Genomic DNA, 12,754 nt, shown 5'->3' with positions numbered 1-12,754 from the left:
CTTCATATGGGCCTATATGACAGTTTTGGGGAGTTTGAATTGTTTGTTTTGCATCAGCATTTCCTCAAAGCTTTAACTTAATAATTATCATCAACTGGAGATGTCCATCTGAAATAAGTATAGGCCTACGGGTCGTTATTTTCCAGATTATTTCCACAGATGCATCTCCTGCTTTCTTTCATTGCATGATTAATTTTAAACATAAAATTAACTCTGGAAATATAGTTGTGATATGACATGGCATAAGGGCAGCCCTGCTAGTAGTAACACAGTGTCCATAAATCATGAAGATTATTTTTTCTTTATATCGGCCACGCACACTCACGAAATGACTGAACGCTGTGTTGATGTGTGTGTGCATGCGACCAGTCGCGTGTGATGATTGTTTTACAAAAGTCTGGATGTCATATTTGGCGCGCGCATCCTCGCGCAGCGGCACTGCAGGAGAGCTTGAGACGCGCGTCACGCGCCCATGTTCTGGAATCAACTGCTTTTAAAAAAGATTGCTATATTATCACATTAAGTTGGTAATTAAACGTAGACGAAAACAGCCTTCAGTCCAACGGCCAGTCCGCGAGTTTAATCTTCTCTAATTGCATTTCGTTTGTTATATATCTCCAATGTCTTTTGACAAGGCTACAATTTTTCAACACGCCAAAGTGGCTAGTAGGAGTGACTGTGTTACCCGCCACGGGTGAAATCCACCCGCATTTGGCAGGTTTGCGGGTAATGTCAAGCCCTGCCTAGTAACATAGTAACAGTTTCAGAATACAATAGCAAACACACCGTGATTTGGATGTTTGGTGAAGTGCCGCTGCAGTTTTGACGGCTTCATTGCTTTATTGGAGAGTTTTTCACCACAAATTACACACAACGGATTTGACGCCACGGAATCGCCTGTTGTCGTGAATCCATGTATGAGGTATTTACGATTGAAGCTTGACTTTTTCTTTCTCTATATTTCAAGTTGGTCATCGCCTTTCCTTTTACCGGAACTGTCCCCAATGAAATTAGCTATTAAAGGCTGCTGAGCCCGCTCATCTCTCTGCATACTTCCGTCACTTCGCTCAGTCTGTTAATATGACGCGTTGCTAAGCAATCGGGAGGCGCTCAAAGAAACACGTTTTAATATTTTTATTTATTTGTATTCATTTATTATTTGTGTTTTGGATTAAATAACATGACACGTTAAAAAGCATCTTAAAAAGACAAATATTATTATGGGAAAAAAAATTTTTTCTGGAAATATTTCAAGGCCCGGTACTAACGTGTTCACGGACCGGCACCGGTCCGCGGACCGGGGGTTGGGAATCACTGTAATAAAACATCGGTACATAGTCAACCGTTCTCTGAGATTTGTTTTCATGATAATCGAATGTAAAGAGTTTTATCTCTAAAAACTGTTTAGCGTATAATGCTAGTAATGGGGGCATTGACTAAGTAAAAAGAAATCGCTAGTTTATACCACTAACAAGGCTCAAAATAGCCCCACACTAACGCAGTAATATAATGAGGCTCCATACATACAAAACGAAGCATTGAGAACTTTGTAAGTGTACAGACCGTTTAATAAGAAGATAATTTATGAAGACAGTTCACTTCGCGTTTACAGACAGGAGCCATCTTAAAAAATAGACTTGATAAGTCAAACCACGAACGTCGTGCTGAGTGATCTGAACTCTATGAAGTTCAACGAACATCTGAACTGTATGAACGGCGTTCGGGGATCGACTTAGAGACTATTTTTTAAGATGGCTCCTGCCTGTATACGCGAAGTGAACCGTCTTCTAGGGTTGCCGCGGTGAGGAAAATTTCCCACCGGTTAATCGACGTGTGACAACACCGGTAATCCCGGTGTCACTGTGGAGGGCAGGGCGGGGGGGTTAAATAGCTTTTAAATGCGTGCGCGTTATACTTTCACTTTCGAAATAAGCGTCAATTGCTTGAATGGACAAAAAAAAAAAAAAAACAACTCGCTGATAATAAAACTTTTATTTATAGACTTTTATTAGCATAACGAACGAATAAAAATAACCCCATGCATAGGCTGAAAAAAGTGAAAATCGGCAAAATGTGGGCCCAAACAAATAAGAACCATAAAACGTTTATTAACGAACAAGAAAATAAAATAGGCCTAAATAAATTACACAAAGTTTAAATGAGATAAAACCAATTAAAAAGAGACGAATATAAAATAAAAACTTCAAAACGGACCTTAGCCTACATAAATGACATACTTTCACTTTCGAAATAAGCGTCAATTGCAATTCAGCGTCAATTGCTGGAATGGACAAAAAAACAAAAACAAAAAAACAACAACAACTCGCTGACAATAAACTTTTATTTAGACAGCACTTTTATTAGAATAATAAACGAATAAAATATAGACAGAACTTTTATTAGCATAACGAACGAATAAAAATAACCCCATGCATAGGCTGAAAAAAGTGAAAATCGGCAAACTGTGGGCCCAAAAAAAATAAAACGTTTATTAACGAATAAGAAAACAAAATAGGCCTAAAAAAATTAAACAAAGTTTAAATAAGATAAAACCAAATAAAAAGAGACGAATATAAATTAAAAACTTTAAAAAGGACCTTAGCCTACATAAATGAAAGCACTCTAAAAAAAAGTAAAACACTATAAATTGGCATTTATTAACATTAATATATATTGGCCAAAATATTGCCAAACAGGCGCTTTTGCATTGCGTTTTGACACCAAATCTTCCGCCATTATCTTGCTTTTCTGTAATTTGACTCGTTCTCGTCTCCACACGTGCCAAATGGAATCCTGATGCTTGCTGATCTGTGACGTGACGGCACGCGTTGCGCAGTTCATTTTTAATTATAATGCTCTCTTCAGAACTAAATAATTGAAAATTATTATTTTTAATTAATTCAAATAAATATTTTAACAAAAACGAATACTTAAAAAAAAAAAAAAGTCAAGACATCGCGGTGTCACGGTGGGAAAGTGATGTCACCGGTGATAGACTTAAAACCGGTAACACCGTCAACACCGTCTATCGCGGCAAGCCTACTGTCTTCATAAAGTATCTTCTTATTAAACGGTCTGTACACTTACAAAGTTCTCAATGCTTCGTTTTGCATGCATGGAGCCTCATTATGTTACTGTGTGAGTGTGGGGCTATTTTGAGCCTTGTTAGTGGTATAAACTAGCGATTTCTTTTTACTTACTCAATGCCCCCATTACTAGCATTATACGCTAAATAGTTTTTAGAGATAAAACTCTTTACATTCGATTATCATGAAAACAAAACTCAGAGAACGATTGACTAGGTACCGATGTTTTATTAGACCAAAGGTTCATTGTTCGCCGGAGTTCTCCTTTAAATAGATGGGATCCCCATGAGGGAATCACTGCCTCTGGCGGTCATCTTGAACTCATAGAACCGTAGTTACATACGCAACTCTTTTTTTGCATCATCGTGTAATGAAGTCACTAGAACTTAGCATTTAATTGCCAAATAAGCCACACAACTTTCAGTGTAGTAAATATTGTGGTTTTCATATTCTGTGCAATAGCACACAGTTAACTTCGTCATTTAAGGGGGGGGGGGGGGGGTTGATTGCAATTTCACTTTTTTCATTTCAAATAGTGTGTAATGTTGCTGTTGGTGCATGAACAGTATCTGCACAGTTGCAGCGCTGAAAGTTCAACGTAAGCACAGATATCGTCTTTTAAAAAATCAGGAAGTTTACAGCCTACAAAAACGACTTGATTGGGACTTTAAGACATCACTAACCCATACATTTACATCAACCCTCCCTCCGGAATATGCAAAAAAGGGCATGGTCATATTTTTGCGGCTCGTCGAGTGAGTTATTGTTCACCCAGCTGTCAGGTCTTCTGTGTTCGGGCTTCCCACGGAAGCTGTAGTTCGTCAACAATGTATACAATTTATGTTTGATTATGTTCCTGAAAACGACGATCATAATTTAGCTCTCTGTGCTGTGCGCATTTTACGAAAGACAGCTTCCAGAATCTCCACGAATTCAATGGCGGATTCAACAAGAAACTGTTACTAAAACATGAAGCAGTTCCAACTTTAAAACCAGAGGCAGCAGTTGTTGGGCCACAACCTGTAAGTAGACTAAGACTTAATCATTTTAAATGTATTTGCATGTATAATTTCAGACGTAATGTTTTAGTTTTATCAAATGCCAGCGCTGGCTTTATAGCCACTAGGCTACTAGTTATGCTGTTTTTGTGTCTAGGAAAAACACTTACAAACATTTTGGACCTGAATTTTGTATATATACTAATGTTGTAAATGTATTTTTCATGTAAATATACTTTGACGTTATTTATAAACGACGTTATTTTCGATTTGATCAAGAACGTAAACCAATGCCAACGCTGTGTGTATATAGTAGCCAGTCAGTTCGATGCCATTGTGTAAAACAAACATGTATAAAGTTAAAAAAAAAATATAGGCAAATTATCATTCAGAAATGTTTAGTAAGAGACTCAGGAAGTCAACTGGTCATTCAGATGACAGAGGAGAAAGCGGCTTACAATAAAGGTGAAATTTATGACCCTTACTGAACTGTGCACACACATTTTAGATATCCTATGTTGTACTTTCCATGCAATAAATGCACATCCTTAAGTAAGGTGCTTTTATTTATATTGTGCATTTACTGCTGTGCTATGGGCCATTTCAGGACCATCCTTAATTACAATTTAAAATCTATTGTTATTGATTTGAGAGTTTTTCAAGAGTTATTGAAACGCCTCTTCATTTTACAAATAATGGTTCAGAGAAGAATAGATCCTGATATTCTGTGGTCACTCCAGGACAAAGTTCCCGGAATTAGGAATCGTAATTATTCCAAAAGATTTGGAATCCAACAGTCCAACCTCTATCAAGGGAAATTAGGTATTAATTATCCCAGAGCTTCCCAGGGGTAAATATGAATTGAGAGGGCATTAATGTCCAATTTTTTAAACTAGGATTTACAATAATTAAATCAACAGAGAGAGGGAATTCAATTTAGCGGTTTTATTTACAAAATGCACTCATTCATGGCTGTTTTTTTTATTCATGTAAAATTACGTCTTTATTAACATGACTGATTACGTGACGCGAGTTCATCTCTATTCATAGTTTAAACTACATAAAGCATGTAACATTTATTTTTTCATAAATATCTGTTTTGTTAAAGTTTAAATAAAGCTGACAATGCATGTAGTCACGCAATGCTGGCGTTGTTAACGTTAGAATTTGAGAACAAAGTATAATTTGCACGGTTTTGCGTGATACACGAACCAGAACAAAAGTGGATGTTACTTTTTCAGATGACATTTTCCGGTGAAAATGATTGTTGGTCACACTTCAAAAAAGAATAATCTTTGATTCTGAATGCCAGTATTGACACCAGCACAGTAATTGACATCTGCACACTCTCCTCAAACATTGTGTTCATTTGCAATGTCGAACTACAAGTCACTTTAAGTTGATAATTCTGCGAATGACTGCAATTGCAGATTTCGAACAGAGATGGCGACAAAGAGGAAAAACTGCAGACTGCAGCTTTAAGGGATGCCAATTATTTTACCTATAAACACCGTTGTTGCCTCTCAAATGCTGTGCTTTAATGGCGGTCTTGCACGCAATTCTCAAAATAACCACAAGATGGCCATTTATCGGCAGAAGAAACCAAGTAGATAACATTAGAGCGAGTAGTGCTTGCCTTCACAAAACTCTGATGCTACAGTGGTTGCCAGGGAATTTCTATGCAGTTGCTAAGATGTTCTGAGTGAAAAATTGAAGACAAAAAAAAATAAAAGTACCCACCCATGATTTTCAATAAACGTGTATCTGGGGACAGAGTTGATATCTGGAGTCACTGTGGCAACACAGCTCTCAAAATATATGCGGAGGTTAATGTGATGACCCAGACGAACTGAGGCTTCCATGTTTATGATGTCACCCAAGAAGTACACAGCAGAGGTCCGTTCAGAGTGCCAATCACCTGCACCAGAAATAATGCAAACCAAGTATGACCATTCTACAAAGTATGACAATTCTAAAACTGTCTACTTCAGACATTTATGTAAAGAAAATAAAGAGTGCTGAAATTACAAATACCCCTGCACATACTTGTCATTAGCTTTAGTGAAAACTGCAAGTCCTCCAGTGCAGATTGCGTTGAAACGTAAGGAACCCATGTTGGTTTGATGGAGTTACTGGTAATGTCAAATCTCCTGAGAGACAGTGGACACAAAATAAAATACCCCATCTTTATACCCATCCCGAAATAGTAAAGTGGGGTAACATGGTTAGTCCACTTACCTGCTGTAATAACATTCAATAGGAACTACTGCCTGCTCAAGGCGAACCACTCCATCTGGAGAGGGTTGTGGAGTGAAGATAAGGAGGTTGGTGTATATAAGAGAGTCATCTGTAATCTGAACCATATAAAAGGTTAACTAATTAATTATTAAATTGATTAACAATGCATTTAAGTGGTTGTCAAGAACTAGACTTTATTAATTAGGCTTTGGTCTGATGTTAAATTAAATGCTGCATACAAGCCGCTTTGCTATTGTCTTAAACTACGTTCAGACTGTCAGCCCAAATCAAACTTTTGTGCATATCCAATTGAAAGCGTGAAAAGCAAAAAAAAAAAAAAAAAAAAAAAAAAAAAAAAAAAAAAACACATGGAATGCTCTTTTTATAAATGACTAGAGCTTCATTCAAATGTGGTTTGAAATTATATTCAAATTGCATTTCTGGAAATCCATTTCAGTCTGACTGCTCTGATCGGATTTTGCGTGACTCGCGTTATAGACCTTATGTAGCCCCGCCCCTTTTCAGCGCTCCGCTCGTTGTCTTTTGTCTTCCGGTCTGTATTTTCACAGTGATCTATTTATGAATGAACGGCTTGTTTTAAAATCTTTCTGGGGCTCGTTTCAATAAGGAGGTTTAACCAACTCTAAATTAAAGCTTGAAGAGTTGACTTACCCTGAGATGGGAAACTCTGAGTTTTCGGTTACAGAACAGCTGAAATGAGTTAGTTCAATCAACTCTGAGTTGACTGACTCTGAGTTAAGCGCGTGCACCACAGCTATAAAAAGCCATTATCAATGGAGCGCAGATATTCTGAGTCACCATGGCAACAGCGCCAGACAAAAAGAGGAGTTGGGTATAATTAATTACCAAGTAATCTTAATATTGTAATTTAATTAAAGGGATTACTCTTAATTCTTCTTTAATTTAAAATAAAATATGATGCAATTACATTAAATAGGCTACTGCATAAACTATAGACCAATTCAGTATAAAACAATAGTGGATTTAGCATACATTTTTAAAAAGTATATTTTTTATATAACCTTCTCCCTCTACACACTTTGATAAATTCAAGAATAATTCATGCAATTGTATTGTTAATTTGAAAGCATTAAAAGTGCAGTTTCTTGTCTCTCCTCCTTGTATTAATAAAGTGGTTGAGGTTGATATAGGATTTAGTAATATGTAGACTTACAATACTTTCTAGAGATAGTAATTATTACATTAATCTAACTACACCGTTGAAGATGTCATTTGTTGTTAATAATTCATAACTATTTTAGAGTAACTGTTATAATATCAGAGGTGAAACTGGAAGAATGTTATTCAACCTAAAGTAGTCTACTATTACTTTGATACATTAAGTAAAAGTAAAAATAGTCTAAAAAATCTACTCAAGTAAAAAGTAGTTAATTTAAAACATGAGTAAAAGTTGCTGAGTAACTTGTTTAACAGCGGGGGTGGGGTGGGGGACTCCCCCATGTGGGGTTGTAACGTATGAGAGTTTCACAGTATGAGAACCGTCTCAGAAAATATCACGGTTTATGGTATTAAACAATTGTTAAATATATAAACTGCATTATTAAATTACGGTTATTATTTTCATCAGTTAAAATGACAGTTAAATAAATTAAACATTTGTTCAATAAAACATAATATCAACTAACTTCAATAATTGATTATGATTGACATCTTATTTTTTTTATCATTGATAACAAAACAGTGGTAATCAAATAAAAGTTTAGCAAATGTTTTAATCCTTTTATTTTTTGGCAAAGTGCTGCAAAACAGATTTAGTCAATTTAACCATGGACAAACAATATATATATATATATATATATATATATATTCCTTAAAGAATGTGTAAATACATTTTAGTATTATTGTTGGTGTTTAAACAGCACTTTCTCTTTAAAAAAGGGGAGGAGACCGCAAGAAACTCTGGGTTTACTGAAGAAAACCTGCTCCCGACCAGGTTAGGTTCACAGAGTTACCATGGTAACTGACTCTGAGTATAAGTTACCTCTCTTTCAGAAACGGGCTTGACTTACTCTGCTTTCTCGGGTTTGATATACCCCCCTTTCTGAAACGGAAAACCCAGAGTTTCCCTCATTTCAGGGTTAACATACTCAGAGTTTTCACTTAACCTCCTTTCTGAAACAGGCCCCTGGTCTACTGACATTGGTTAAGACATCTGCTTTAAACATTACAATCCTCATGATAACTTTCGTTAACTTTACATTAAGTAAATCCACTTCAACAGCTAATTACTCCTGGACAGCAATGCCATAGAGATATACAGAGCGACCGCAAAAACAAAAGTTCAAAGACAATATTCTAAAGATGGTGGCGCCCTTGTTTCTCTGGTGCATAAGGTCTATAGAAAGACAAAGTCACTGCAGAAACAAGGTTGTAACATAACAGCATATAACAATATAACAGACATTTTAAACCGGCAAAGATGACAGCATGGAATAAAGCTGCAACCAGCTACAGTGCTCTACAGCTGCCTCAGAAGACACTAGTCCAACATGGGTCTACACATTGTTGTAAAACAGACAGCATCTGTATTGCAAACACCATGCAAAAATTCTCCTGTCCCAAACCCTTCTCGGGTCATATTTTTCACCCGTACGTTTGAGCTTTACTGAACTGGCTGTAGCTGGCTGGTCTGTTAAGAGTGAGCGCTCGTGAGCGGGCACGTGATTTACACACATAAAAATACGTACTACTTTTTTTTTCTTCGGCATTTTCTTTGCTTTATTGGCGGTAGTCCAGTGTTCCCCTTTGTGTTTTGTGGTTTCGCCGGGTTCCGCAAGGAAGTTAGAGAAAATAGAGGAGTCAAAGGTTATATGACGCCATAGATGGGCGACGAAACAGAAATAAAGAAACGTCCCGTGTCTTCGAATTAAACTATAAATTTCTCCGTATTTGAAAGTTGGTGGAAACTGTCGGAATAATGCAAGTACACATCTAATAGAAATATATAACATAGATACAGTTATTTTTGCTATTTTTAAAGCAGAAAAAATACATATTGTGGCTTTAATGAATTGTGTCTGAAAGCAATGTACACAGCCAAGTTTATACATTTATATATAGGACTATACAGCCATCTAGTGGTTACACCTTAGTATTACAACTGATAAATGGTTCATAATTTAGAGGTATACATTTCGGACCATCAAATCCCGTTATATAGCCAGTACTTGTTTCTGTTTTCCAACCAGAGGAAAACAGAAATGAGTACTGGCTACATAAAACCCTACCAGAGGAATGATTTAATTTTATTTTAAATGTTATTTTGCTTATTTTGCATTATATTACCACCTATTATTGTCTACAGTATCCGGGGCCGTCTCTAGTGGGGTGAAAGGTGGTGACAATTATAGGGGCCCCCGCTGACCAGGGGGCCCCACAAAATCCAACAGTTATACTATTTGTTGTATAGACCATTTCACAAGATGTAAACAACACTGGTCCAGAAACACTTCCTGTTTCAGTTTGTAACTGTTTTCTTTATTTCACATGTAAAGAAAACATCTTAAAGATGTTTGTTTAACTTTTTGATTCAGTTTTAAATGTTCTGTTGGTTGTATTTTATCCCAGCTTTTATGTAGTGTTAAAAAACTGAAACAGGAAGTGCTTCTGGACCAGTGTTTACATCTTGTGAAATGGTCTATAAATAATATTTATATTAGTTGTATGCCTGAGATTTAAATGAAAACCACAAAAACGTTCAATTTGGTTAAATATTTTTCCAAATATCTGCTTCTCGTACTTCTAGTCCAACCTAAAGTATTTATTAATTATTCAATCAGAGCCAGTGACAAACATCAGTTGAACCCAATAAAATTGTAAGTCCCATTCCAGCTTGTGAACAGAACGCTAGTTACGCATGTAACTGTGGTTCTGTGAATTCTGGATGACCGCCAGAGGCAGTGTAAACACTATGGATTATCGCAGCGCCAGCTAAGATAGATCCAGAGAATATACCAACAAAGTCACGTGACGTGACGTATGCTGAGCCCTGGAGGTAAAGCTACAGTAAGCTCAGCACTCTACCTCGGTACGCCTTTCTCGCGCATTCCGAGTGACTGAGAACTCTGGCGGTCATCCAGAATTCACAGAACCACAGTTACATGCGTAACTAGCGTTCTGTTTCATTCTTACTGACCGCCAGAGGCAGTGTAAACACTATGGATGACACATACCAACATAGTCATGAGGAATGCCACCCACCTGATGAATCAAGGCTGCTCGAGAAGAACCGCAGAACTAACGGCATGATGAGCAGCGATGTTGATTTTATAGAACCGGGCAAACGTGCATGGAGAAGCCCAGGTAGCGGCATTGCAGATGTCCACCAGGGAAACTCCTCTAAAAACAGCCCATGAAGATGAAATGGCCCTAGTGGAATGACAAGTTAGTTTCCAGGACAGTGGTCTCCCTGCTGCCTTGTAAGCCAGCGTAATGGTCTCTACTATCCAGTTCGACAATCTCTGCTTCGACACTGGAGCACCTTTCTTCACACCACCATAGCAGACAAATAACTGGTCTGACTGTCTAAGTTGAACAGTAGAGTTCACATAACACTTCAATGCCCGAACAGGACACAAAAGTTGGGCACTTGAGTCAGACCCAGAAGAAGTCTGAAAAAAGGCCAGTTCAATGTGCTGATTTATGAACTGAGGAAGAAGGGCCTTCGGAAGAAAAGAAGGATTGGGTCGCAGAACCACCCCGGAGTCATCCGGTAACCAACGCAAGCACGGTCCACTAACAGACAATGCGTGCAACTCACTGACTCGTTTCGCAGTAGCAATAGCTAACAAAAAAGAAGTCTTCAAGGACAACCATTTAATGTCAATGCTTTGCAAGGGCTCAAATTGGGGTGAACACAGGAATGCAAGCACGAGTGACCAATCCCACACTGGAAAATGAGGATTCCGAGCGGGGTTCAGACGGCGTGCACCCTTCAGAAAACTGCAGACAAGACTGTGAGAGCCAAGAGAAGAGCCACCAACTGGAACATGATATGCAGAAATTGCAGCAACGTACACTTTCAACGTGGAAGCTGCTTTTCCTTGCTCCAGTAAATGTTGAAGAAAGCTTAAGATACTTGGAATATCGCATGTTGCAGGAACGAGCCCCCGTTCCTCACACCATGCAGAAAAAAGCTTCCAACGGGAAGCATAAATCTGTCGGGTGGAAGAAGCTCTAGCATTAGAGATGGTGTGAATAACAGCAGGGTCACAATGCTCCAGGGAAGAAGCTAACCCAATGGCCAGACCCAAAGCTGCAGATGAGTCGGGTCCGGGTGCCAGACACTGGCCTCCAGCTGAGAGAGGAGGTCCTTCCTGGGGGGGGGAGCTTCCATGGATTGCCTTTCAGAAGTCTCAGCAATAAAGGAAACCACGGCCTGGCTGGCCAACGTGGTGCCACGAGCAACACTCTGTGCTTGTACAGGGAGATCCTGTGGAACGTCTCCCATAACAGAGGGATAGGTGGAAACGCATAGAGCAGGCAGTTCGGCCATTCGTGAGACAGCGCATCCTGGCCCAGGGGGCTGGACACTTCGGTCCTTGCGAACCATAAGCGACAGTGGGTGGTCATCTCTGAAGCAAAAAGATCCACTTCTGCTCTTCCAAATCGTAGCCAGATCTCCTGCACTACCTCTGGATGGAGCCTCCATTCTCCTGGATGTATTTGATCCCTGGAAAGAGCATCTGCTATCTGATTGCATGCTCCTGGAATATGAGCTGCCCTCAGTGAAGCGAGTCGAGGCTGACACCATGTCAGAATCTCGTGAGTCAGTAGTAGAGACCTGAGGGATCTCGTGCCGCCCTGGTGGTTCAGGTGGAACACTGTAGAGGTATTGTCCGATCGAACAAGAACATGGCGGCCTGTCAGAACCGGCATGAAGTACCTCAGAGCCAGGAACACCGCCCTTAGTTCCAACAGGTTGATATGTTCCGTGGCCTGGATTGGAGTCCAGCGCCCGCAAATACCCCTCTGATTCCAGGTTGCCCCCCATCCTGTGAGGGAAGCGTGTTGTGACCAACTCCCGGCGAGAGGGAACAACACCCAGGGGCACTCCTGCCTTTAGGAACTCTAACTGTCTCCACCGCCTCAACGCACATATGCAACGGTGAGAAATCATCACCAGTTGATGTCGATGTCTGGTGGGATCTAGCCGTAAACTGTTGTTCCATAACTGGAGTGGTCTGAGGTGGAGTAAACCCAGTGGGATCACCACTGTAGCCGCTGTTAACATCCCTAACAGTCGTAGGATCACCTCGTACTGCAGGGACACACCCGGGCGAAAGCGAGCCAAAAGTTGCAGAATGTTCATCACACGTTCCTGAGACAGGGAGGCAGACATTAGGCAGGAATTTAGGGTCATTCCTATGAATGTAGTGGTTTGTGATGGAA

At 39.2% G+C, this 12,754-nt stretch overlaps 1 protein-coding gene across 1 annotated transcript in view; it reads right to left on the bottom strand.

Annotated features, from left to right (window-relative positions):
• The window catches only part of LOC120471851 (zona pellucida sperm-binding protein 3), a 37,393-nt gene that overhangs the window by 16,614 nt on the left and 8,025 nt on the right, over positions 1 to 12,754 (bottom strand). The window contains exons 2-4 of the mRNA XM_039661766.2: positions 6,323 to 6,438; positions 6,131 to 6,234; positions 5,825 to 6,002 (exon numbers count right to left, since the gene is read on the bottom strand). Coding sequence (XP_039517700.2) covers positions 5,825 to 6,002; positions 6,131 to 6,234; positions 6,323 to 6,438 — 398 coding nt within the window. The remainder of the gene's footprint in view (positions 1 to 5,824; positions 6,003 to 6,130; positions 6,235 to 6,322; positions 6,439 to 12,754) is intronic.

This window comes from Pimephales promelas, chromosome 4 (assembly GCF_988280905.1).
Source record: "Pimephales promelas chromosome 4, fPimPro1.hap1.1, whole genome shotgun sequence".
Taxonomy (NCBI): domain Eukaryota; kingdom Metazoa; phylum Chordata; class Actinopteri; order Cypriniformes; family Leuciscidae; genus Pimephales; species Pimephales promelas.
The sequence above is the reverse complement of the archived record's forward strand: the minus strand, read 5'-3'. Positions and strand labels throughout refer to the sequence as shown.